The 27,724-nt window shown below is 43.5% G+C and overlaps 1 protein-coding gene across 1 annotated transcript in view; it reads right to left on the bottom strand.

Annotated features, from left to right (window-relative positions):
- Positions 1-27,724, bottom strand: part of NBAS (NBAS subunit of NRZ tethering complex) — a 360,775-nt gene that overhangs the window by 104,520 nt on the left and 228,531 nt on the right. Inside the window, exons 39-42 of the mRNA XM_047782615.1 lie at positions 18,355-18,431; positions 17,725-17,862; positions 6,573-6,802; positions 2,644-2,754 (exon numbers count right to left, since the gene is read on the bottom strand). Coding sequence (XP_047638571.1) covers positions 2,644-2,754; positions 6,573-6,802; positions 17,725-17,862; positions 18,355-18,431 — 556 coding nt within the window. The remainder of the gene's footprint in view (positions 1-2,643; positions 2,755-6,572; positions 6,803-17,724; positions 17,863-18,354; positions 18,432-27,724) is intronic.

The raw sequence follows: 27,724 nt of genomic DNA, 5'->3' as shown, positions 1-27,724 counted from the left end.
TAATTCCCCAAAAGCAGGTATCTTATAAATGACAGCCACACTGACTTGGAAAATAACTGTTTAAAACTCAGAACTGCAAAGTGAGGCTAACAGAGAAGGACTTCAGTAAATCTGGGCCGTTTCCAGAATTACCAACAGCGGCTGCTTTTTCCTTTCCCTTGGGGTGTCTACTACGTTTCAGGTGTTCTGCATCAATCTCTCAAGCCTCTCAGCAGTTCTGCAGAATGGAATAAGAATGCTAACTTTGCAGAGGAGGAAACCTAGGGTCCGAGGAGGAAACAACTTGTCTACCAAGGGTACCTCTTAGAGGGAAGCCACAGAGCCAGGGTTTGAACCCAGACCTGCAGGATTCAAAGCCTGAGCACTTTTCCACAAGATGAAAACAGGCCCCAAATGCATCTTTCCACTTATTCTATTTTGTGCCAGTGTCAGGAATCTTTCACTATTTGGGGGGAAAGTGGCCTGAAGGATCACCACAGGGAAAGGAAGGGTTCAGATCATGGAAAGAAGGGCTTCCATTGTGGTAACGGTCATAATATAAAGCCCTAAGGTAAAGAACATTCTCCTTCCTGTAACTCTGACCTACTCACTTCCCAAGAGCATCTGCTCTACAGGTAAAGGTTGGACAATTTCCATTGTATCAATAAAGCTGACCCCTAATACTTGTGTTACCAAGTCTCACGGAATAGTAAGGTGAACGACAGTCCTGTAGGCAAAGAACAGCGAGCACCAACACCACTTGCTCAATCCATGTAGGTGTTTTGTCACTCACAAGTAATGACCCTGGGAGGTAATGACTTCCTGCTTTTGTAATTGCTGTGCGTCTGCATAATCGCACTGCTGTCAGGTATGATGATTTGCCGTGAACAGTCTTGCACGTTACTAGATGGCTCCATAATTTATAATATATTCAAAGACCAATGAAGCATCCTGTTTGTACAGCTAGGACAGCCTTTTATGTCATATTCAATGAAAGGAAAAAGACATTTAATAAAACGCCAAGATTTCTTTACGTCCATAGGCCTATCAGAAGAAACATTTACTTGAACGTATCTCCATGCTTCAAAAACCGTGAAGTCAGTGCAACATTTATCAAAGAAAACACTATCACCCATGTAGCAATTTCATAAATACTTAAAATGTAGATGGCAGATTTCAAAGATACTAATAAAAAAAAGTAAAGCTGATAAATTACAAGCAGGTCTTGACGATTCAACGTCACCCACACATCTTTAAACTCTTTCTTTCCAGAGCTTCCCCAGACAAGATTCCTGCTTTTCCACCTCCCTCTCGATTGCTCTTTCTGTCCTTTTTGCAGGCAGCTCTTCCTCTGCCACTAATTGTGGAAGGTCCTCAAGGTCTGTCTTAAGTTCTCTTTCCTCCTCCCATATTCACTCCTGAAGCAGACCCACAGCATAGCTCCTTAGCATCTATATGCACGTGACTCCGAATTAGCATTCCAGCTCCACCTCCTCTCTTGAATTTCAGGTCTGTAAGACGCACTGTCTGCTAAACCCCTCCTCTTGGGAATTGCAATAGGTGTGACTTTTCCACCCCTTTGCCTTTTTCTCACCCTCCCCTAAACATGTGTGTCCTGAATTAGTGCTATCCATTCTCACTGAATGATGTCATCATTAAACAGGCAGATCACCCGCGAAAATCCAAGAGATGATTCCAGATGTCTTCTTCTCCTTTCACTCACCTCATAGCCAGTTTATCAACACTAAGCGATTTATTTAGTACCTTCTACTTCACCTTCCAGGTATCTCCGAAACCCATTCTCACTTCTCCTGTACTTTCAAAACCCTACTGCAGGCTAGGTCATCTGTCACTATAACAGCTCCCTAACTGGTCCATATGTGCCTACACTGGCCTCCCCAAAATCTTCTCAACATGGTGGCCTAAGTGATCAAAATGCAAGTCTGATCGTATCATCTATCTTTTACCAAAATCCTTAATTACCTCCCATTTCTCTTAGGAAACAGCCCACAACCCAGGACAGGGCCTTCATGGGCTTGCTGCCAGGTCTGGTTTCCTGGCTCCCAGCAGCCCCATCATATCCCATGCCCCCTGACTCTCAGGGCCTCACCCACACTGTCCACCTGTTAGGCCTCAGACATCACATTCCTTCTTGTCAAAGCTTTTGCACTTACCTGCTCTGCCCTCTAAGAAATGATTCCCTCCTCCCCGCAGTGTACTTGACTCTGAGTCAGTATTTAGGTCCCGGGTCAAGAGCTACCTCCTCAGGAGCATCCTCTCTGACTATGCCAAATCCTCACATCGTCTTAATTTCACATTTGCTTACATCATTATTCAAGTACAATCTGTCTCCCACCCTAGACTCTTAGTTCCAAGATAGCTGGAATTCCTGCTCTTGCTCTCTAATGTAACCCTACTATCGTGCAGTGCTCCTAGTACACAATAGATTCTCAATAAATAAACAAATATTAAAGTCTCTAACTTGGGGTTATTAAACTCTCAAAAACTACGAGACTATTATTTGAAGACTGGTATATCAGAGATGTATGAAGAGAAATTATACAAAGATAATTATAGTGCAACATGGCGATTTCAAGATTCTTGTAAAATAGACTCCAAGATGGAAGACATGGAAATAAACTGACACATGAATTCTGTGCTTACCCACTGTCGGTGAACAGGAACTCCAAATGGGTCATAAAAACTTCCCAGTGGGAGACACTGTAACGCTGGGCCAGTGAAAGAGCAATGCTGTAGACGTTTTCCTCAAGTGTCCTTCAAGGATGTCCATCAGCCACAGGGGAGGGAGAGAAGAGAAACACGTTACCTTATCAGCAAAGGCAATGCTCATTAGAACAGCTCTCCAGCTGAGAGGGGTGCTGTCGGCACAGCCCTCAATAAAACACTTCACGGTTATTCAGGAAGAGGACACCCAAGGAATTTTAATGCTCCTTTTTCACTGTGGTGCACTGTAACTGACCAAGGAATTGTCTAGATCAGCGGATCTCAACCAAGGATGATTTTGTCCCCCAGGAGACATCTGACAACGTCTGGAGACATGACTGACCATCAGTGGGAGTGGAAAGGAGAGAGCTGCTGGCATCTAGTGGATAGAGGCCAGGGAGGCCGCTGACCGGACTACAGCACACGGCAACCACCCTCCCACCACAAAGAATGACCCAGTTCAAAAGGTACTGAGATAAAAAAAAACCTCAGATCTAGACACCAGCAAAAAAGTAGTGCCAAGGACTCTATCTTTCCCTGCCCTCCAGGCAGCTATCTGAGACAGCAGAGTCAGTCACTCAACACATTTTTATTTTCTACACCATGTCGGCTACTCTGCTAGCTTCTTAGGACATGAAGACAAACAAGATAGTTCTTGAGGAGCCCAAAGCCTATGGAGGATGTGAAATGGGAACCTGTAATTAAACAGAATGGTGGGAGTGCTAAAAGAAATGACTGCGAAGTGGTGCGAGGACAGACATGAGAGAGGGACCAACTTGAGCTACTTACCTGAGAATAAATAAGGATTAACCCAGCAAAGGGGGTCAAGAGAGAGAAGAGACAGACGGGCTTCTGATAGAGGAAGCGAGAGCAGGGGCCACAAGAGGAGTGGCCGGGGTCTGAGGTCTGATGAAGGACCCGCATCTCACCCACAAGCAAAGGAGAGTCAGTGGAAAAGTTTAAACCAGGGAACGGCATCACCAGATCTGCGGCATATAAGGAATTCTGGTCTAGGGCACCCATGGTCCAGGCATCTGGGGAAGACTATTGCAGGACCCCCACCTCAGAAGTAGAGGGATGGAATTGTTGGTTGGAAGGCTGGTGGACAAAACCACAGAAATGGGAATGAAATTTCTGCCATCATTAAGTAATACTGCGAAGACTATTTACCCCTGACTAAGGAAACCAGGGCGGTGCATGGCTCATCAGCCAGGGGTGGCAAATGTTTGTTGCATGGGGCCAGGGGGTAAATCTTCTAGGCTTGGCTGCCGTACAGTTTCTGTAGCATATTCTTCTTTCTATTGTCTTTTTTTTTTTTTAATTCTTGTTTTCCCACAAACCTTTAAAAATATAAAAACCATTCTTTGCTCATAAACTATTAAAAAAAAAAAAGCCAAGATTGAGTTAGGTCTGTCAAGGGATGGATTATTAGCTAAGTGTCAATTACAAATTATTTCCTGAAGTATTTATTCAGTCCCTACGTCCACATGAGGGATGAGAGCTCCTTGAGAGCAGGCGCCACAAGCAGTTCGCCCTAGTGGTCCAAACGCAGGTCTGGCACGTTGCCTGACACCAGGTATGTGCTCACTAAGTATTCATATCTTTACCACCTGATAAAAGTGGGAAGAAACCAAACTATACCATGTTCTCCTCAGTTTCCCTAACCACTGAGAATATACTAAGATAAGCAGACAACCAAAGACAACTATAACACACTAGTAGAAAACAACTGCCATCAACAGGGACATACAACTAGTAAGAAAATAAAGGGCAGATTACATACCGTTACAGGTGCAGCAGCTCCTTCAAGGAGCCTAGTATGCGAGACACGAACATGCTACCTCCACCCTCAGAAAACCCATGGACACTTGGAGACATTTTAAACAAGCCATCTAAAGACTGTTGTATATTTTTCTAAGCAAAAGATTGTAGGGAAGATCTTATTATATATTTATCAAAAGTGTGTATTTGTCCTCTAGGACATACTTCAAATAGCATGTGCTAGCTGGATACTTAAAAAAAGAAAATAAAAGACAAAAGCCCTAGTAAGATGTAATTAATGATGTAAGGCCTGTCTCACCTGAACTTTGCGCGATAACCTTCTCCTAAGAAACCATGAGCAGGGCACCAAGGGTTCCTACACGCCCAAAGGAAAAGCCCACGGGGCTAGGAAATCAGAAGCCTAGGCTCGACTTCTGGTTCTGTGACTTCGAACAATGCCTTAAAGCTCTGCGGATCTCAATTCCTCTTCCAAAAGTAAGGAGCGTGGACTAAATGACTTCTTTGGTCACTTTCAAACTGGATGTCAAATGACCTTATGAAATTATGAATCTCACAGAGAATAGACGGGAAGAGGAAGAACAAAAACAAAAAACATGCTATCTTTCTCCTCTTAACTGAATCCCTCTAGAGGCCATTCCTACTACCCTTCTTTGATCTCTTGTCCCCTGCCTCACTCTAAAGAGAATTTGGGGTATCTTCCAGTAGGAAAGAAGGCCAGGCTAATATAAAAATCATTACAGAGTACCTAGGCGACCTTGCCACTTTCTTAAAGATTTAAGAATGACAATGAAAACCAGCATACAGCATGACCATAACCGAGGCACTTTGCTATTTTTAAGGTAACTTATCAGGAGTGAGAAATAATCATTAAATGTAGGCACAATTGAACCTTGTTTCAAAGGCCGCGAGCCTAGACTGAACTGCATACCAATGCTTGCTTGCGGATTCACCCAAGCAGGATGGGGAGGGCACGTGGCGTTGTGGTGAAGACGCGATGGTGCCCCTGGTGTGTGACAGAGAAAGGGCTAAACTGACAGCTGTGATCTCCACCACCTGTGCCAACCTGGGCCAGCGACTCAGTATCAACAGGTCTCATGTTCCTCTGCCATCAACTGGGGATGACAACACTTTACATCAAGGGGTATCTCTAAGGATTAAAAGATGTTTCTGACATAGAGGTTATAAAGCACCTAACACAGTTGCCTGCCCATGGTAAACAAACACTCCACAAACCGGGGAGCTAAAAACAAAACACTGCTCATGAATAACCACCGTGAGTGAACACGCCTTTTGAAAAACTGGTTTCCATACTCCCACCGTCTGACATGTAAGTTATTCTCATCTGATCTGAACTCATTTGATCTAAAACAAAAAAATAAAAACCATATTTAAAACTGAGGAGAAGCCCACACCCAGATGGAACCTTCCCAGGGGCCTCGAACTGTACCACCATCTCACACGGGAGCTCGCTTTTCTTACTATATATTTATCAAAAGTGTGTATTTGTCCTCTAGGACATACTGCGAGATGGCAGCCGCTACCAGCCTTGAACAAGAGAGACTGCCAGGGCCGGTCAGCTCCTCTTCCTCTAGAAACTCAGGACAGATAAAGGTGCCCCGACCCACAACACTCGGTCCCGCCTCTTGCACTAAGTCAACTGTACCGAATGTTCAGCAGCCTGGAGAAATTAAATCTCCATGTAGCAGAAAAATGAGAAGCCAGCCAGAAATAAAAAGCAATCTTGTTTTTACATTTCTATAGTAAGCCTCACCCTTTTCACCCCTGATCATACCCCACTTCCTCAAAAGGATATTGGTATCAGGCTATCAAATTGCGGGAAACTTCAAAAAAAAAAAAATTTCCCATGCTTACTACTTCAATCTGCAGGCTTGAAATCTTGTCTGCATCTACTGATCTATTTGGAACGACATACAAGTCTCTCATGGGGACGGAAGAAGTCAGGAAAATCCTGTTTAGAGCAAAACCATGAATGTAAATCTTCAGTGGACTGACCAACAGTCCTGATCACCCAACTTGTTCTCGTGCATTTCAAATCCATCCCTGTGGGAGCCAAAGGCACCGCTTACTCTGCCAGGCCGAGGATGGTCTCCCTTTTATACTGGTTGTCTGCAGTGAAGCGCTGCACGTCCACACCCTTCTGCAGGCCCTGAAGGACCTGGGCCTGCGTGAAGTCCAGGAGGCGTTCGTTGCAGAGCTGTAACTGCTTGGCCAGGGCCACCAGGTCCTCGGGCCAGGCTTCCCATCCAAATCGAGTCACATGCCTGGTGACCATCTTGATTAGCTCTTTAGGATCAGCCTGTGAGTAACAAAGAGAGTATTTTCTTTAAAAGAAACACAGCAACAGCAGGAAGACGACGACCCTGCCTGGCCGCACCTGCTTGGCTCTTCACACTGCTGCCCTTCAGTCGGGGCTCACAACCCCCTGCAGAGGCAATCGCAGAGGTGGTCCATGTGCAGACCACAAAGCCAGGACACAGAAGTGAGTAGAGAAGTGGGTTTTTGGACTCCTGCTCTGTCCTTCTACCTTAAAAAAACCTCTACCCACTTAAAAAATAACGTATGCCTGCCTTTTAACTACCATCTTCCTATACCAGATTTTCCCCCAATTATCTGGTCACTTATATAATCCACCCTAGAAGTGATTTCTGTCATCATTGGACCATCTAAGTGTTCTCTGCCACAAAGCTGTAGTTCAGGAGTTCCTGCTGTGGCGCAACAGCATCTGTGGCATCTCTGGAATGCTGGGACATGGGATTAAGGATCCAGAGTTGCCACAGCTGCAGGTGTAGGTCACAGCTCCACTCGGATCTGATCCCTGGTCCAGGAACTCTATCTGACACAGGTGCCCCGCCACCGCCACTGCCCCCCCAAAAAGCTGCAGTTCAGTAACCTCACCAGAAATGCTAGACAGCTAGGAAGAAGAGTGTTCTCTCCAGGGATAAGTTAGGGGGTAAAAACCCATCCCTGTTCCTGAAATCATAAACTTTTCTAGTTGCATAAGCAAGCATGCAACCAATTTTTACACCACTCAGTTTGGGGCTCAATGGGAGAGTGAGCCGTAAATTCTAGCAGCTTCTCTAACAACAATACAATTATTCAAATAGAACAAAGTCCAGAACCCAAGAGCTGACAGGAAAGGAAAACAACTAGTTAACCGGCCACACTGATTTATATGAAAGTTGGTCTGGGTGTCAATTAAGCAACAGCAGCTCAGCCATGATTGTGGAATTACCTAATACGTGAACATTAACTCAATCCCTCCCAATTTCTGGTAAGACACGGTACGTATTTTAATGTAAGCAAATTAGGGGAAAAAAATCTCTAGACTCTACGTTTGGCTCTCAGAAACACATCTAATTATAGTAAGCTGTCAGCATTTCTTATGTGTGAGCCATTATTCTAAGCTACACAGGAGATGTGTCAATGTCGACTCTATTACCAAACCCAGCCTGACATTCTCTCTCTTGATCCTATTAAGGAACAGGCTGGGAGTAACGATAAAAACCAATTAAAGAAATCCTCTTGGATTCCAGCAGGTAGATTTAAGAAAAAGTCAATTTTACTATATTTTTCCCCTACCTCTAGGCATGCACTGAGTCCTGCTCTCAAAAACCAAAGATCTGTGTCGCCAGCCAAAACATCTGGGTTTGAAAACTAATGCTCCAAAATAAGCTCTAGGACTACCTGTCATGCATTCAACAAATTAATTTTTTGTGCACCTACTGTGTACCAGGTCATGCACTAAGAAGATGCGATCCTTTCCTCCAGGAATGCCGTCTATGAGGAGAGACAAGCAAGCAAGCAACTGCAAAATGCTGGGATACAAGGAAGCACAGACTTCTGCCAAAATACACAGGAGTGGGAACTGGGCAGGTATCAGGGAGGGCTTCCTGGAAGAGTGAATTTCCAGGCGAACTACACAGGTATCACTAGAAAAAGGCCAGCAAAAAAACAGACCAATTCCAGGAACAAACCTATGATCATCAAAAAAAAAAATGAAGAAGGCTGTTTTCCATATATACTGGCCCTGTGGTTCCAGACCAAAGTCCTCAGGCGCACGCTGCCCAATGCACTTTAAAGGAGAGGCTACCGCCAGGCAGCCCATCTCTGTGTGTGACTCAAGATACTGATTCCCACGCCGGCTCACGACATCAACCACCTTCGTTCTCCCAACGGTCTCTCCATTTTTGTTCCACATTCATTTTTTCACTTTTGTTTTCTGGCATCTCAAGGATTTGGTACTTCTATTAGGATAGGGGCCCATACACTTGACCTCATGTCTGTTCTGTTTGTATTCCAATGCAATTCATGAAACAAATTCCAAAACCAGTAGAAAGTGAAGCTCCAAAATGGGAGCACGCAGCAACAATGAGCTCCATTACCAAGACTAACATTTACACTGGCATTTACTTATCTTACAGAAAGCTTCAAGCTGCACACACAACCTTCATCTTCATTATGTGGCAAAAAGAACCTATTCTCTGCTTCTGTCGATGAAGAAATGGCCTAGCATCGTGTAGCAAGCACAGACGCACAGAAGTTAATAGCTCGATAACCTTGTGCAGGTGACTTAGTGACTGCAAACTTGACCATCTCACATGAAGCAGGTGCTCCAGAAGTGAAAGGGATTATGGAAATTACTCAAAGGTATACACCAATGGCACTTCAATTCTCCCTCTACTGCATAATTTATGTTGCCTTCTTCTCTGAGTATTAAATTACAGCTTCCAGAGGCAGAGACGACCATGTGCACTTCATGAATTTGTCTTTTCCACAGCACATTAGAACTTCCTCCACAAATCAGGTGTGGAGTGAAAGGGAGACCCACTGAACAGCAGTAGTGGCTTGTAAGTTAGTAGTGCTAGTCCACGTCCCAGATCCTTCACTTAGAGGAGATGCAATTTGGGGGCAAGTTACTTCCTATCTGTCTCCTCATCTATAAGACAGTCAGCAAGCGCAGCATCCTCATGGTTTGTTGGGAGGCACAAATAAGCTATTTTAAATTACTCTTTTCTCCATCATTATATGAAAGCAAACTAGGCCCAGAGCTTACCTTCAAGGAACTAAAACCAGTGACTGACAAAGTTGTCCCCACAAACAACTCACAGAAGGCGTCTGGACACAAAGCCCTTTATAGAGCCACAAAACAAGAATGCTGGGGATCCTCAGAGGGAGCAACTGACTTGACGCTTCTGGGGCTCAGGTTCTTCAGGTGTAGACCAACAGAGTGCCACCAGATAGCTCTCTAAGGCTAAACCCCTATACATGCGTAAGAATTTAATCATGAAAACAAAAATAAATCCTTGTAAGTGCCCTCAGGTATGAAATTGGGGAAGGTCTATTTCTCATCTCGTCGATGCCTCCACTAAATACTCAGAACAGATTTCTTTGTTAAAAATACAATTTCAGACCAACAAAGTATAGCCAATAGGTTCCTACACACCTTAAGCAGCTTTAATCTCTCCTCCTCTACGAAGGAGTAATTTTCTAGCCCCTCTGTGAATAATTTTTTTTTCATATTCTTTGTACATCAAATGTGTTCACTTTTTAAAGAAATACTTAAGATCAAATACCTAACATTTTGGTCTTTGGCATGGAAAAGACATAATGCTAAACACAGATGAACTGCATGTCATTTAATGCGAACAGTCCCGTGGGCCCAGAGTCTACCAGCACCATCGACTTGCAGAAGGGGAAGGAGGTGAGGGACCTGACGAAGGCCACGCGGGGTCCGCGGCAGGACAGGACGCCCGGGCATAACGCCTCCCAAGAACCAGCCTTTTATATTTGCTGGGCAGGAACGGTATCTTCTAAAATTAAGAGGATCTTGATGAGATCAATGTATATGCAGCTCCCACTAAATGCAAATGAGACTTGGCACTTGAGTCCTTTTACAAGTGATCAACCTTCAGTGGTGGGTTTGGTGCTGTCATTCCATCCTGCATTCAGACTGAATGTTTCCTCCACATACATTCTCTCTTACCTTTTATACATCCACACACATGGGTAAAAAATACACATGCTCACGGAGGACACACCATGGCAGGTGTTCAACTGGGTATCTGACTTGAGCTATGTTTTCAAGTCTTTTGTTTTCTCTAACAGAGAAGATTGAGAACAGAGAGAGTTTAGAATATCATTTTCTGTTCAACCTCCTATCAACGTGTCTCCTTTTAAACTTCCGTTCTAATAACATGGTAAATCGGGGCATTATATTAATTCCTTGATGATACATTGCTAAGTGTCTTCAAGTTTATGGGTCAGATATTAAGTGTATAGGAATATTTTCAACACTTCAATTTTTTGAGTAAAACATAGTACTAATTCTTACAAAGTCATCCCCCAAAAGAAAATTAGTTATGAGGAAAAAAACAGTAGTTCTGGCATCAAAAAAAACCTGGATTACCACTTCTTCCTTCCTGAGCTTTAGATTTTCCTAAAATTGTTGTTATTATTAAATTTGAAGCAGTATCTCCATGATGAACTCTTCACGAAGACTAAATGGAGTAGATGGATGAGCATGCTGTAAGTTTTAGCTTTTGTGTGTGTGTGTGCCTTTTTGCTATTTCTCGGGCCACTCCCGAGGCATATGGAGGTTCCCAGGCTAAGGGTCGAATCGGAGCTATAGCTGCCAGCCTACGCCAGAGCCACAGCAACACGGGATCCAAGCCACATCTGCGACCTACACCACAGCTCACAGCAACGCCGGATCGTTAACCCACTGAGCAAGGGCAGGGATCGAACCCGCAACCTCATGGTTCCTAGTCGGATTCGTTAACCACTGCACCGCGACGGGAACTCCAGCTTTAGCTTTTAATGTAAATTATTTTCTTATCATTATCACTACTACTTTCCATCCCTTCCTTCAGGACCTTCAGTGGTCACGATTACTTCCAATATTTGACTTAAATTTCAAGAATTTTCCCCCTGTGCTTATCACAATCTCTCTCAAAACATTCCAGAGGTATCCTCTTCTCAGCCCAATACTTCATTTCATACATTCATTCATTCACTTCACAAGCGTAGAGCCTTAAAGTTTCTAAAGCACTTTCACACGAATGTCATTTGACCCTCATACCAACCCGGTGACGCCAGAACGCCAATCTGCCTCTCAGGCAACCCTTGCTGAGGAAGTAAACCAAGCCCAGCCTCTTGCCTAGAGGGCTCTCCGCCCCTTCAGGCCCTTTTTCCCCACCCTGCTGGCAGGGCTCCATGAATGTTCTATGTCCAGCCTCACACTAAAAGTCACTACTTTTCTGAGTGTAAAGTATACTCCAACCTCTCTCCCTCTTTTTCCCCAACCTAAGTTCAATGACTTGATCCATGAGTATGAAAGCTTTTAGCCTCTAAGAAACTTTTGAAAGACTTTACAGATAGTTTCAAAGTCTTCCACATCCAGTATCAAAATGATATTACAAAAATTCCTATGCTCATCAAAGCACTATTCACAATAGCCAAGGAAACAGTCTAAACGTCCATCGACAGATGAGTGGGTTAAGAAGATGTGGTACATATATACAATGGAGTTCTACTCAGCCATAAAAAAGACAAAATAATGACATTTGCAGCAACATGGATGGAACTGGAGATTCTCATACTAAGCCAATTAAGTCAGAAAGAGAAAGATGGATACTCTACGATACCACTTATATGTGGAATCTAAAATATGGCACAGATGATCCTATCTACAAAACAGCAACAGCCGAGTTCCTATTGTGGCTCAATGGGTTACGAATCTGACTAGTATCCAGGAGGACCCAGGTTCAGTCCCTGGCCTCTCTCAGTGAGTTGGGGATCCAGCATGGCCTTGAGCTGTGGTGTAGGTCACAGATATGGCTCAGATCCCACACTGCTGTGGCTGTGACACAGGCCGGTAGCGGTGGCTGCAATTCAACCCCTACCTGGAGACTTCCAAATGCTCCTAAAAAGCAAAACAAAAACAAAACCAAAAAAAAAAAAACAAAAAAATTTTTTTTTGTTTTTTTTTTTTCTAAGAAAAATCCAGAAACAGATCCTGGACATGGAGAGCAGACTTGTGGTAGCCTCGGGGAGAGAGTAGGATGGACAGGGATTTTAGGGCAGGTGGATGCAAATTGTTACACTTGGAATGGATGGGCAATGGGGTCCTGCTGTACAGCACAGGGAAGTGTGTGATTGGGTCACTTTGCTGTACAACAGAAATGGAAACACTGTAAAATCAGCTACTCTCTAATTTTTTTAAAAAGCTAAAAACATAAAAAGGCATCAAAAATTTAAAAACTACAGTGAAATTATTCTAGTTTTTCCAAAAAATTTGGCAATGCAGTTCTTTAGTGGAGTGAAAAAAATACAATTTCTTTAAAGAATATGGTCAAATCCCCATAAAAACAAAATGTACATAAATATTTATGATACCGGAATGCTTAATGACTTAATCTACAACTTACTAGTAGAGGCAATAAATCCATTCAGGCTTAATAGTCTCCATTTCTTCGTAATATCGTTTGGAAAGTTTTAAACAGGTGGTATGTTTCCCCTCTAGGGTTGTTATTTGCTTGAGATAATTTTCTACTTAGTATTTTCAATTAGTTGCTTAAAAAAACACATTGCAGAAATAGTCTACCATAAAGTTTTGAATTTCATCCCCTGCCGGGCTTTCTTCTCTAGCATATAAAACTAAAAGATATGTTTCCATTTTTAACTGATTTTATCTTCCAAAACTTTTTTAAAAAGAACACTAGGGAAATCATACATCGAGATGCATTACGGAGAGGAGGGACAAATCGGGAGTTGGGGATTAACAGATACAAACTACTATACATAAAACAGATCAACAAGAAAGTCCTACTGTACAGCACAGAGAACTATACTGAGTGTCTTGCAATAACCTATAATGGAAAAGAATACGAAAACGAATATGTATGTGTGTGTATATTTGACTGAATCACTTTGCTGTACACCTGAAACTAACACGATATTATAAATTAACTATACTTCGAATTTTAAAAAAGATTCATTTACAATAATGGAAAAGGTAAGATATAAAGGAAAAAAATCAAGGCACAGAAAAACGTGTAGCGTTTCCTCATATTTGTATAAAACTGGTATATAAACATGTATATCCATAAGCTATTTCTGGAAGGACACAAAAGTGAAACACTGACTTCTTATTTTATGCAATTGTCATCATTTGAGGTGGGTTTTTTTTTTTTTTTCGCCATGTGTGCATTTTTGTTTTTTAAAGACTAAAAAAAGTTAATGAGGACAAGTACTAGCAGAGAAAGTTCTCCGCAAGTGACCACAGGACAGCCATCACGACATCGCCATCTAAGCGCACCTCTGCAAAGACAAGCGCAGGCCTGGGGCTGCTCTGAAGACCATCCACGCTTGCTGCCGGGCTCAGCGTGTGCCTCCCATCGAGATGCAGAGGGCTTTTGTCAGAAATAACACCACAAATTATGTCAGTGCTTTTACTCAAACCTGGTAATTTACCTAAGTTATCATTCCCCACAGCTCCGAACTCCGGGGGGTGGGAAGAGAAAATGTGCAAAGACTGTGGAAGTGGAAACAAGCTGCACTGACACCTGAGTGAAAAGCTGAGCTTCCCTGAGTGTTATTACGGGCAGGCAACAAATTGAAACCACTTTGATTTCAGTTTCCAAGATGATTCATCAGGAGTGTGTCATATCTAATTCCAAACTCAGCAGTGCCACTTTATGCAGAGAAGATGCTAAAAAGCCTCAAATAATGAGCCATTAGGTAGTCAATGGAAAACCGCAATGTACTTAAAACATCCAGCTAATGGGCTCAGCCGTTGACTCCTTCAAATCCAAGAGTCAGGACTCAAAAAAACTGTAAAACTGAAGCCTGAAGGCTGTCTGAACCACCACGGCAGTTGAAGCAATTCCTAAACGGATTCACATGCCAATGAACAGTCATTGAATAACTACAGTGGGTGAAGTCCTCGGGACCCCACGATAGATGGGACCCCTGCCCTCGCCAAGACTGCCACGTGGAGAGAAGGCAGCTACGCATCAGCTCCCACAGCATACAGGACCTGCTGCAGCGGGCTGTGTGCAGGAGAGCCGTGAGGGCGGCGGCACAGGCCTCACCCAGGAGGCGCCTTGGAGCTCAGACTTGGCTGCTGCCAGTGGGAGGAAGGAAGGGGTACCGAGGACCGGAGAGTTACACCTGCACCGGTGGAGGCGTGGGAGAGAAATGCACATTCAAACAGCTGGGCCATAAACTTCGAATGAGCGAGGATCAGGGTCGCAGCTGGCGGGGTAAGGAAGAGCCAGCCGGTTCCCCGTGGGGCCTCCCTGTCCTACACAGGAGCCTGGACCTCAGCCAGTGAAATCACCGTGCTGGGAAGCACCCGTTAGACCTGCAAGCCAGCGATCACTCAGGTCCCAAACTCGGGACCTGCTCCTTCTGGAACGAAGCCAGAGGGGCAGGATGTCCAAGTAAAAGGCAGGTGAAGCCTGGAATCGGGGCAGTAACGGGGGGTTGACAGTTGAAAGGGAAGAATTGATGGTGTGATGGGTGAAAGGGGGCAGGAATCGAGTCTCTTTATTCTTCATGCTGCAGATGCCAAGCTCTATGGACTTCATAGTAGGTAATCAACAGTGGATCGATGAAATGATACGCAAAATGTAAGACCTGGAAATAAAATAGACTTTCTGCCAAGTGACAAGCACTATGGGAAACTCAGAAGAAACCGTGATGGATACACTTTCACTTCTAACCTTTATCTCTCCAGGTTCTACCTTCTTTCTCGGCTCACCATACTTGCAGAAACCGTCAATGGGGTTTCACAGAGAGTGCCTCAGTTAGGAAACAGGGACTGCCAGAGATAAAAGCTGGGGTGGAATGTAATGATTTTCTCTTACCTCACCTCTCTCACAAATAGGACATGATTTAATTTTTGGTGCAAATTAATTTACTATCAGGGAAGATAGGAAAAATATACATTGTACAACAATTTTTCTGGAAGAGGTCAACTTCAATTAAAATTCTTAGCAAATGATACTTAGGATGAAGCCAAAATAAGGCTCTGCAGCCAGCTCTTTGGCTTTCGAAACAGTGTGAACGTGTCACCTGTCTGACCTGGGTTTCCAGTCCCCTAACCCGCAGCTCCTCTAGCAAATCCCTAGGTAAGTGTGTCTCACGGACTCATGGGCAGTGGCAAGTGCACTGAGGTTGGGCAACTATGCTCGCCTTCTCACCTCAAGGCTCCGTCAGGGCCCAGGGCACACGGGGCGCTCGGGGAGGTCAGGGGTAAAAGGTGGCACTCAGAGCCGGGCACACGCTATGACCTTAATACAGATATGTACGTGGGACTAGCACATACTACTTGGGAGTTCAGGAGCAGATTATGTGGTACTTATGCACACACAGAGCACTCCTAAAACGATGAAGGCGTTTGGAAGCAGCAAGTACGCCCGTGAACACTCTTTGCCAGCTATCTGACTGCATGTAATAAGAAAAGCAATAAGCACACTGTTTCGGATATAAAACTTGCTACTCTTCCACCTATATAATCACTTCATTCCTTCAATTTATAACACAGTAAGTCAGTTTCTCGTTCCACATAAAAAGATATTTGCGATATAAAAGCAAAACAAAGGAATATTACCAAAGTGTAGAATTAAAAGGACTGTACGAAGCAGCAGTAGTTTTCAAAAACGACAATAAAAAAATTCAGGAGTTCCTACTGCGGCTCAGCGGAAACAAACGCCCACTCGTTTCCATGAGGACGCGGGTTCAATCCCTGGCCTCACTCAGTGGGCTAAGAGTCTGGTGCTGCTGGAAGCCGTGGTGTGGGTCGCACCAATTCCACCCCTAGCCTGGGAACTTCCATAGGCCACAGGCGTGGCCCCAAACAAAACAAACAAAAAAATTCAAAATTTCCAAAATAAAGTCACGTATCAACTGGCTCAAAAAAAAAGAAATGGTCCTTTCTCGGCCCAGTGTTACCCTCATAAAACACGCCTGCGAAGAAAACCCATCTCATGATGAGGCCCTTGGGAGAGTAACCTGCGTGGCAGATGGCTTCCCAGGCCCACTCCTCTTTCTAAATACAAATTGTGGATGAAAGCCATTGATTTTGCTATGAATGGAATATTTTCATAGATTTACATGTTTTTAGATATGTTTTACTGGCTGAAATTATTTATTTTTTCATTTTTTTCATTTTTTTGTCTTTTTAGGGCTGTACCCTCAGCATATGGAGGTCAAATCGGAGCTGCAACTAACTGCCAGCCTACACCACAACCACAGCAACGTGGGATCTGAGCCACATCTGTGACCTACACCATAGCTCACAGCAACGCCGGATCCTTATCCCACTGAGCAAGGCTGAGGATCAAACCCATGTCCTCATGGATACTAGTCAGGTTCGTTAACCACAGAGCCACGACAGAAACTCCATGAAATTATTTTTTTACACTCTGCTTTGGGTTGGGGAGGAAGAATCCTGCCCCAATGAAATGTGAACCATGAATTTGTACACAGGGCAGATTTGAAAGTCTCATCTATTTGCTTATCTGCTCTTAAGGTCATAATTCTCTTAAAATGTCCAGTATAAAAAGCAGAGAATTTCCCAACGCTAATGATTAAAGTTGGTATATACAAGCAAACCCAGAGGGCTCCCATTTTTAGTGGCACCTCTAACACTTCCATGTCCACAAAAGAAGGCAGGCATAACATGAGGCCATACTCAGGTGCACTCACTCAGAAATTAACAGTAAAGGTAATAAAAGTTACCAGGAGCTGGGGGGCAAGCAGGCATAAGGTGATCAGCACTTTATCTGCACCACTGCTACTCTTATAGCTCCGGCTTAAAAATAAAATGTAGTGCTGCTCAAGAACTACACTGCCTACTCTTCTAAACTGGATGAAGCCATCTTCCTTTTGAGAAGGGAATTAAACAGCCAGTTCTCCATTTCTCCCCTCCTATGACTTTAGCCTTTCCTAAGACTGCTGTAAAAGAAAACAAATGATTAGAAAAGTTAGGGGGTAAATCAGGATTCACAATAAATATCAGAAACTCTACCTCTTACTTAATGCCTGGAAAAGCAACTATGTCCAACACAAAAAGGCTGCTAGGCTGCCAGGCACTGGGATTGCGTCCTGAACACACAGCGCATTAGTCCCTCCAAAGAGGTAAGCACATGTCTTAACTGTTTTAGCAACGCTTGAACCCTGCTCATGAACACAGTGGAGACCATGAGGACTCACCCTGTAGCGAGGATGGCACTTGTCCCTGAAACACGGGGCCAACCGGGCATAGATCTGTAGGCTGTAGTAATAGGCTGCCAGCTGGAGAGAGAGCGCAGAGGGAGACTGCTTTTCAAAGCACTTGTTAGCGTCCAACACCTACAGGGGGGCAAGAGGGAAAGACCTTCGGTTGAATGGAAATTAGCATAAGCATCATAAACCGGTATTTTTCTTAACCACCGATCTGATTTCTATCACTATAGGTTAGTTTTTCTAATTCTAGAAATTTATATAAATAATATTGTGTGTAAAAAATAAACTGTTATGTTTCTGATCATTACTGCAGAATTTTGGATCAAAGATTCTACCACACCTACTCAAGCTCAAGCTCATCTTAATCTGACTACATTAAAATTTAGATGTTATAAAGGCAGATCCCATGCATGTGTAAGTAGATTTAAAAATGAACATTTCAGTTAAAACTGTAGAATTTACTCACTGGGTATTTACCACAGTCCTTCCATCAAGCAAGAACAATCAGAAGGAAGTGAAGCAGATAATAAACAATTTACTGGTGAAAATCCCCGGTAAGGACTCTCACTCAGTTTATTCCGCGTTCAAATCCTGCTTTCTTGGTAAGCGTAAACTTACCTGTGGTAAGGCAAGGAGATAAGCAAGAGCCAAGGTCATATCGTTTGGTAAAGCGTCACTTGCCAGTTGCAAAAGAACTGAATGCAGACAAAAAAAAAAACGGCATTATTTTATTTGAGGATCCATAGGACAATCACAGTAAGTGCCATGATTTTAGTCCTCTATGATTTCAGCGGTAATTTGCTTCAGAGAACTCTTTAAGTTCTTTTTATCAAAGCCTATTCAGCATCACTGAGACAGATGACGTGAAACTATGTTAAGTGATAACCTTGCCTTAGCGGAGACAAATTATCCTATTTGTTACTTACACATGAGGAAAACCCTGTTAGTGCAACTAGAAAGTCTAAGCGCAAACAGATCAGTGAGGATGGTTTCCATGGTTTCCATCCAGAGCAGATCTTTTGGTTTTGCTGTACATTTCTGTCTATCAATGACAGCTGCTGTAGAAGGTGTCCGTATGAGAACAATCAGGGCGACAATACAGCTTCGTGAGTACAGATTTAGGAGAAATCTTTTGATTACTACAATGATGATAATATGGTTTTGTTCCATCTCTTCACCACACTCCATAAAAGGAAAACCAGTCTCTTGCTTTGATTATATTAACACCTTAATGGAAGTTCCCTTGTGGCACAGCGGGTTAAGGATCCGGCATTGCTGTAGCTATGGCGCAGGTTTGATTCCTGGCCCAGGAACTTCCACATACTGCAGATGCAGCTGAAAAAAAAAAAAAAATCCCGAACATCTACAAGTGTTCCACAAAATGTTTTATATAAGCGACATCTCAATGATATAAGCAATATCAACATCACGGCTTTAGTAAGAGAGAGAACACTGCCAGTAACATCTGTGTGTATATACATTTTGTATTAATGTGGTGGAATTCATTCCTTTAGGGTCTTAAGTGACTAATACAGGGAGTCACTATAATCCTGATGTACTCTTTTATTTTTAAAGAACAAAGACTTGGGACTTCCCTTGTGGCTCAGCAGGTCAGCAGGTCAAGGATCTGGTTTTGTCACTGCTGTGGCTCTGGTTATAGCTGTGGCACAGGAGTCGGGGATGAGGGGGTGATGTTGATCCCTGGGCTAGAACTCCTGCATGCATGCCGAAGGTGCGGTCAAAACAAAACAAACAAACAAAAAGACTCTCCATTAATGAAGGCAAACGGTATCTAAATAATTCAAGGTAAATAATATTTCACTTTGTAAATGCAGAACATTTTTTTGTCCCCAGAACATTTACCTTCTTAATTGTGTCTTACTTAAACCAAAATTTAAAATTAGTCATATAAAATCTGAGCTTGGGCAGTGGGGGTGGGGCTGGGGTGAGGAGCCAGTTATAAGTGGATGAAGTGTCAGAAGCTGACCTAAAACTTGACATGCCCTGTGGATGATTCATGGGAAAAGTAACTGAGCTTTCCCACTGCACCTCTACAAAGGGAGTATTAACTCTCTAAATAGTCATTTCCTCTGTGTTCTCCAAACTTGATGAACCAAACTGGACCACCTGTCAGCTCTAGGCTTCCCAGGGAATCATAATGTTTTAGACATGTTTTCTGATCAAAAACTACTCATTTAAAGGCCTGTTTACAGATTCAGCCCTCCGTTCAATATCAAAAGAAACTTCTCTGAACCAGACGTTGCCCTAAAATAAGAATCAGAGTCCCTACCCTTTCAGAACAAACACACTAGGCCAAAAAAATTCTCCAAATAAATAATTTAAAAATACAATGCAAAGGGCCCAAATCAAATTTTGTACAACCACATATGAAAGCAAAGAAGAGTTATGAGATTGCTGAATGTACTCTAGGACACCATCAAAACTGAATGACGAAACCTTTAAGTGATAAGTTTCAGACTTCAGAAGAAGTAGGAAAAAGCACATAAGCTTAGTGTGCTGAAAATTCTGGTCTATTTGGGTCTAGAAATTGCACACCATACAAACACACACACACACACGGCTGCTATTCTGACTTATGTCTGCCTTATGTATTTTACCATTTAATACCTGCCCAACAGTCCTCCAGGACCCTTATTTTGGAGAAAAAAACAAAAATAATAGTTTCACATACGAATAATTCTTCCCTGTTAACTTTCTTTTTATCTCTTTCTTTCCTTTCTAATGGGGTGACCTAGAATTGCAACCTCATCTAGTATTTGTGCACCTTCGTTTTTATTTTCTTCAGGTATTTCCCTCCCTTGTGCACAAAAGAAGCCGACTTTCAGACAAGTGCATCGAAACCCACTCATCGAAACGCCCTGTCTCTCCAAAGCCCAGAGCCCTTCTCCAGGTGAGTGGCTGCTGCTCCAGCTGTGGGGACCATCCCTCTCAGAGCTGAGGCTGGGGCCGGGCTAAGGCCTACCTGGAAAAGTCAGTCCCTTTACTGTCTGTCTTCCAGTCAGATCTACATTTTTTATTTTATTTTTTATTTTTGTTGTTGTTGTTGTTGTTATTGTTGTTGTTGCTATTTCTTGGGCCGCTCCCGAGGCATATGGAGGTTCCCAGGCTAGGGGTCTAATCGGAGCTATAGCCACCGGCCAACGCCAGAGCCACAGCAACGAGGGATCCGAGCCGCGTCTGCAACCTACACCACAGCTCACGGCAATGCCGGATCGTTAACCCACTGAGCAAGGGCAGGGACCGAACCCGCAACCTCATGGTTCCTAGTCGGATTCGTTAACCACTGCGCCACGACGGGAACTCCAGATCTACATTTTTTTAAAATCATATCATCAACTCAATCTTTCACTCCATTTCATGTACATTTGGCTCTTTCCAAAAACTAAAGCACCCTCAAGGGAGGGAAATATGCTCCTCCTGAAGCTATTCATACGCATACGCTTCAGACCCTGAAGGAGATTCCTAAACAAAAACAACCCAACAAAAAAGAGCCAGGACAACATAGTTGGAATAAGTGCACAGTTCCCAGAAGATGTCTGGGAGGGAGAGTCTCCATCTGAGTACAGAAGTCCCTGTAGGTTTATTTTTTAAACAGCTATATTATATTTCACAGATACAACTCAAGATGGTCACTAGCATTTCTGGAACATATATCATTGAATACAGAGCTTTTAGCAGGCAAAAGAGAAAAGAAATAGTTAATTTCCATGAGCTGAAAGTAAGGACAAAAATCACCTTCGAAGAAGGCAAAAGATTCATTGTTATTTTTACCAAGTATGGAAAATAACCACTTTAAAATACAAGCATTTGCACTGAGTCAGTAATAGTCACATGGGTTTTATTCCACCATTTAAAATTTGTCTGCTTTGACACTGGGGGGGGGGGGGGCTTGCAGTTTCCCTGTGAGCACGCCTTCGATCTTCAAACCAACCAGTTCAGGGTGGGATCTCTGAACCACCCCCTCCCTCTGGCTTTTACCCTCCAGACCCAATCATCCCTCTGCCCTAATCAGCCCAGGGCCAAGTTCTAGACAGCCAGAGACACCCCACAGCCTGGAGCCCACCAAGAGTATTCAAACTATTCCTCTTAAGCTTGTCCAAGCGTGCCTGCCACATGGTGCCCACTCATTCCCGTGAAAACCCACACTCAGCCCTCCTCCTTCCACTACACTTCCTGAATGAGTGACCACCTGCTACTGCATACACCCCCTTGACACTCCTTCCTTCAGGGCCCTAAAAACCGGCTTCCATCCATGTCTCTCCAAAAAGCACCACACTCAATGGTCTTTTCCCTCAAAGCTCACTGCAGTGCTAGGCGCTGCCAGGCAACCCTGTCTGTGGCTTCAAGGTCATGGGGTCCCAGGTCCTCGTTGCTCACGGTGGGTATGTTAGGTGATTTTGTCACTCTCTGTTAATCTCACTTCACGTTTCCTCCCCGGGGAACTCAGCTGTATTCTCCACCCCAGCTGGCGCCTTAGTGAATTTCCCAATCCCTAGGACAGACCCATCTCCCAAGACGTGCATCTCCAACTGCTTGTCAGACACTGGTACGTAAAATGTTTCCCCCAGTTAATCTTTCGGTAGCCAGTACCTTTCCTATTTTGAAAACAGAACATTATTCTCCCAATGAGCCAAACATAAAATCCCAGTATCATCTTGGACTCTAGTCTCTTTTCTGCTCCCGACATTCAGGTAGTCATCAAATCCTGGTGAATTATTTCTGAAGAACTTTCACATGTCCTTCTGTTTTCATCTCCACAAACTCTAGTTTAGCAGGTCACTGATTAAAAACCGGGCCCTTTCAATGACCTCCCAACTTGGCTTGATGCGCTCAGTCTTTCTCCTTCCAATCCATTCTTTAAACGACAGTTTCATATTAACTTTATATTAATGCTAATTAAGTACTGATAATTGTGTCTCTCCCCAGCTTAAAACACACACACACACACACACATATCCCTACCTTCAGTGGTTTCCCATTCCCTAAAGAAGGAACTTTATTATTTGGCATTCAAGGTCTTCATAAATATGGGCCAACCTTAATTTCTAGTTTTAATTGACATTATCTCTACTCTATTCCTCAGCCAAATTAATCTGACACTCCAATGACCTATAATGCAAACTCTCTGCCTCTGCTCATGCCATCCCTTTATATAACAATTATTATTATAAAATAAAAATACTTATAATTTTTTTAAAAATATCTTTTTTGAAGAGCCAGTATGAGATAGAGTAATCCATGCCAGGTATCTAAGTGCCACAAAAACTCCCACAAAGAAAACAGCATTATCTCATTTTATATAGGCTTGGAAAGCTATGTAAATCACCTAAACTCAGAAAGGCAGTTAATCTGTAAAGACAGTGTTATGAACCAAGTGTTTGTGCATCCTTCAAATTTAAATGTTGAAGCCCAAACTCTCAATGTGAGGTATCTGGAGATGGGGTCTTCGGGAGGTGATGGTTAGACAAGGTCATGAGAGTGGGACCCTCATGATGGAATTAGCGCCCTTGCGAGAAGAGATTTCAGAGCTTGCTTGCCAGCATTCCTCACACGTGTGCGTGTGCGCTCCCTCTCTGCCCTGATGTGAAGATGCAGCAGAAGGCAGCCTGCACCGGCCAGAAGAGACCACTCACCATGAGGCAGGGGATAGATGGGTCCCGAGCTGAGCAACTAAAATCTGTCTCCTGTTGACAGATACTTCGAGATAAAGATGACTGCAGGAGCAAGAAGGAGCTACGTCCTGCGTGGATGACGATAAAGAGACCACACATTTCTCATTCTTGAGGTCGAGGAGACCTCTGGAACGGCACATGCGAATAAAGGTTCCTTAAAAGTCAGAGAAGGGAGAGGGCACCAGACCACCATACACCCCGTCAACTTCCCAGAGACCCTGGTGCGCGAATCCATCTTGGCTAAAGGATCCACGTGCGCGCAGGGCAGGGCCCTGAGTCAGGCCAGATGTGGACTCAAAGCCAGACAAAGCAAGATGACCAGCGAGAGGTCACCGGGAAGGACTGCCCCCATGCAAGGGCTTTAAACCACCTTCAAGGCATGTGTCGCTCTTCCTCTGTCTCTCTCTCCGCCCACCCTGTCCCCCAACTGGAGCCTGCTGGTGCTTTCTCCACATGCATCTTCTCACCTTCTCTCTTAATAAACACTGTTTGCCTCAATACTCTCCGTCTCTTTGCCAAATTCTTTCTGCAAAGGGACGAGGACTGGGAACCTACATCAAGACTGCTGCCCCTGAAGTCTAGTGGTTAGGGTTCAGTGCTCCCACCGCACAGCTACCCAAGAGCAACCGGAACTTGACCTTGCTAGCACTCTGACTTCCAGGCTCCAGAACTGTGAGAGTGTCAACTTCTGTCGTTTCAGCCACCCAGCCTATGGTGTTTTGTTATGGCAGCCCAAGCTGACTAATACAGACAGGAAACAGGAGATCCACAATAAGATATCTCTTCCTGTCAGTATCTATCAGGCTATCCACAATCTGCTGTTAGTATAAGCAATGAACATGAGATATAAAATATTGCCTGCCAAACAAAGGATGTCACAGCCATCAAGGATTGATGCCACCGCCAAGGGTGAGCAGGAGCCCTGAGGCAACTCAGGAAGGAAACAAAGAATACCTGCCATCTAATGGTCATCAGACTGCAGCCGCTCCCAGTGGTGAGCAGAGGAAACTCAGGCTGTGAAAGACAGGATACTGGCCCCAGAAGGCTGAGGTGCATGTCAAAGAAATAATTCCAGTGAGCCCAGACCTTTGCATCTTCCCACACCTAGAAAAGCACTAATTTCCTTAACTTGAGATACCTGGTTTTCTGTTATTACAAGTAATCTTTTGTTCCTACTACCTGCTCCTAGTTGCCAAACTTCTATATATCCTAGCTCCCTGCTCACCTCCTTGCAACAGTTTTCTCAGGGTTACCTGAGATGCTGCCTCCCAGGTCTAAGTTCTCAGTTTCGTCTTCTGAATAAAACATAACTTTTAAGTCGTGCATTTTTTTTTAGTCGATATGCATGTGCCATATTTTTCATGGGATATATTCCTAGAATCAGAATTACTAGGTTAAATAACACCCACAAGTATAATTTTCATAGCTATTGCCGAATCGCCATGTGCCTTTTTATTGCTTAGATTCTCACTTTAAAACCAGACCTCACTTCAGCCTCTCTACTAGGACTGCTACTGAGCTGGCACAGTTCACCCACTTGAATGTCCATTTGGCCCATTTCTCAAGAGGCTCCTTGAAATCTATTTCAGCTACTCATGATGAAGATCCTTTAAAGTTGGGCTAAGTTCAAAATCCTCTCCACAGGGTAAGTCTTCATTCATGTGAGTTGATTCCTCGGAATTAAATCCTAAGAAAAAGGCATTGTGGCTTTCTATTTCCCCTTTCTGGGGAACTATGACTCAGACTTTTGCCCCACTGTCATTGGATGAACTCTGGGGAAATCCAGAATAATAATTCTATTTTCATTCTTCCGTGATTGCATTCGCTTATTGGTACAGGCCTCATGCAGATGAAAACTATAAACTCTGGATAAGGTCTAAAAAGCAAGTACCAGAAGGCACTGAGAGCAGACAGAGACTGGAGGTAGCTGTCATTTAGGAAAACGAAATGGCACTGGTGACTTTCCCATTTGCACAGCTTCTCTCCTGAGAGCAGGCTCCTTTCTGTTCCTTGCCAGGCAGGTAAAATTCAGATGGAGAACCTGAGGTCTTGGAAAACCAGAGCCAAAAAAGTCAAAAGAGCTGAAAAGTAAGAGAGGACTGATAGTTTCTTATAAAACTAAATGAATCCATAATTGCTGGCCCCAAATTCCACCCTTAGGTATTTACCCCCAGAGAAGTAAAAACAGAGTCCACAAAAATGCCACACAAGAGTTGACAACTCTGAAAAAGCTTCAGCTTCTTAACAACCATTAGCTGGAAAAAGCCCCCATGTCCCATCACAGGAGAATGGGTAAACTGTGGTATATTTATACAATGGAACACTTCTCGGTCATTGAAAAAGAAAAAAAGAGAAGAAAGGAGAAAAATACCTCCTGATAGAGGCAGATAAATGTCAAGTTTTACACAAAAGAGTACATCCTGCGTGATTCCACTGAATGAATTCTAGAACAGTCAAAACTGATCTATAGCAGGGGAATAAGCAGAACATCTGTCACCTGCCTGTGGGGTGGGCGTTTGCTGGAAGCAGACGTGACCTTCCTGGGGTGACAGTGATGACCTGCGTCCTGAGAGGAGTCAGGTGCTACCCCCGTCTCAGCTCACACAAGCTCACATCTACACTTCAGATTTTTGTGTTTCACTCTTCGTAATGTCGTCTCATCAAAGTGTAATAAATACTGACTCTGGCTAAAGATATGCAGAGGGCAGTGTCACTGAGGTGTGATGATGTCACAGCTCTGAAATGTGTCAGCAAAGAAGCCAGGCTCGGTGGATGGACTATAGCAAGTATAGTAAGATATTGTGGAAACTCTGTGGAGTTCACTGTACAATTTTCTCAACGTCTCTGTGCACTTGAAATTTTCCTTAATAAAGTACCGAGGAAGAAAAAAGGGAAAAAATCCTCTCTGAAAACTGTCAAATGCTCAAGCTCCCCATCTGTTCCTTCTTTCCCAAATGGGGCTTCCTGACAGATCCTTGCAGGCAAGAACCCAGATGCTCTTCTCCAGCACTCAGGCCACTGAGTTTCTGGCCCCACGAAGCCCACGACCTGCCCTAAGACTGGGAAAAACCACTATCCTTGGTGCCAGGTACCCCGCCATCCCACACGTCCCCAAGTCAAAAGCAAAGAGACTGTAACTCTTCCCTCACCCTAACCCAGATCCATGACACACCGCTGAAGTCAGCTTGTGACACCTTCTTCTCCCACAGACAGACCTCAGCTCACTCATCTCTACAGCCCAACCCAGGGCCCCGCTCAGAAGCCCTCCTGACTACACACAGAACTGCTGAAGAAAACCGATGAGAGGGGCGGGGAGAGACGAGGTAACTGCCCGCACTTCACGCCACGCAAACTTACTCAGCAGCCCTCCCTGAGGCGCGATCGTTCTTGCAAAGCGGAAATCAAACCCCCACATAGAATAAGCTTCTCAGACTTTGAATCAGTAAGTCATATGAAGCGACGTGTGACAAAATCATCAGTGAGCATCTGAAATAGACTGGATCCATGGGGTGTCACTGGGATCCACCAGACATCATGCTAGCTGACTAGATCAGTGGTTTTACATGACCCTTTAAGATATAGGTATCTTAACAATATATAATATATATGTTTACACATATTGTATATTTATGTATTACATATTATATGTTTGTATATGTACTGTATACTTATAAATTATATATTATTAGATATTATGTTATGTTACATATATTAATATATTACATTAATATATTTTATTTTATATATAATATACATATTTATTTATTTATTTATTTATTTTTAAGGCCTGCCCTAAGCAAAACTACAATGATGTTTCACCTCACACCGGTAAAAATGGCCATCATCAAAAAGTCTACAAGCAATAAATGCTAGAGAAGGCGTGGAGAAAAAGGAACTCTCCTACACTGTTGGTAGGAATGTAAATTGATACAACCTCTATGGAGAACAGTATGGAGATGCCTTAAAAAACTAATTATAGAACTACCATATGATCCAGCAATCCCACTCCTGGGCATATATCCAGAGAAGAGCATACTTCAAAAACATATATGCGCCCCAATGTTCACTGCAGCACTATTTACAATAGCCAAGACATGGAAACCACCTAAATGTCTATCAACAGAGCAGTGGATCAAGATGTGGTACAAATATACAGTGGACTATTACCCACCATAAAAAAGAATGGATTATAATGGCATGTGCAGCAACATGGATGAACCTAGAGAATATTACGCTAAAAAAAAAAAAAAAAAAACCTATGATATTACTTATATGTGGAATCTAATAAAAATGAT

The sequence above is a fragment of the Phacochoerus africanus genome, chromosome 5 (assembly GCF_016906955.1).
Source record: "Phacochoerus africanus isolate WHEZ1 chromosome 5, ROS_Pafr_v1, whole genome shotgun sequence".
In the NCBI taxonomy this organism is placed as follows: domain Eukaryota; kingdom Metazoa; phylum Chordata; class Mammalia; order Artiodactyla; family Suidae; genus Phacochoerus; species Phacochoerus africanus.
The sequence above is the reverse complement of the archived record's forward strand: the minus strand, read 5'-3'. Positions and strand labels throughout refer to the sequence as shown.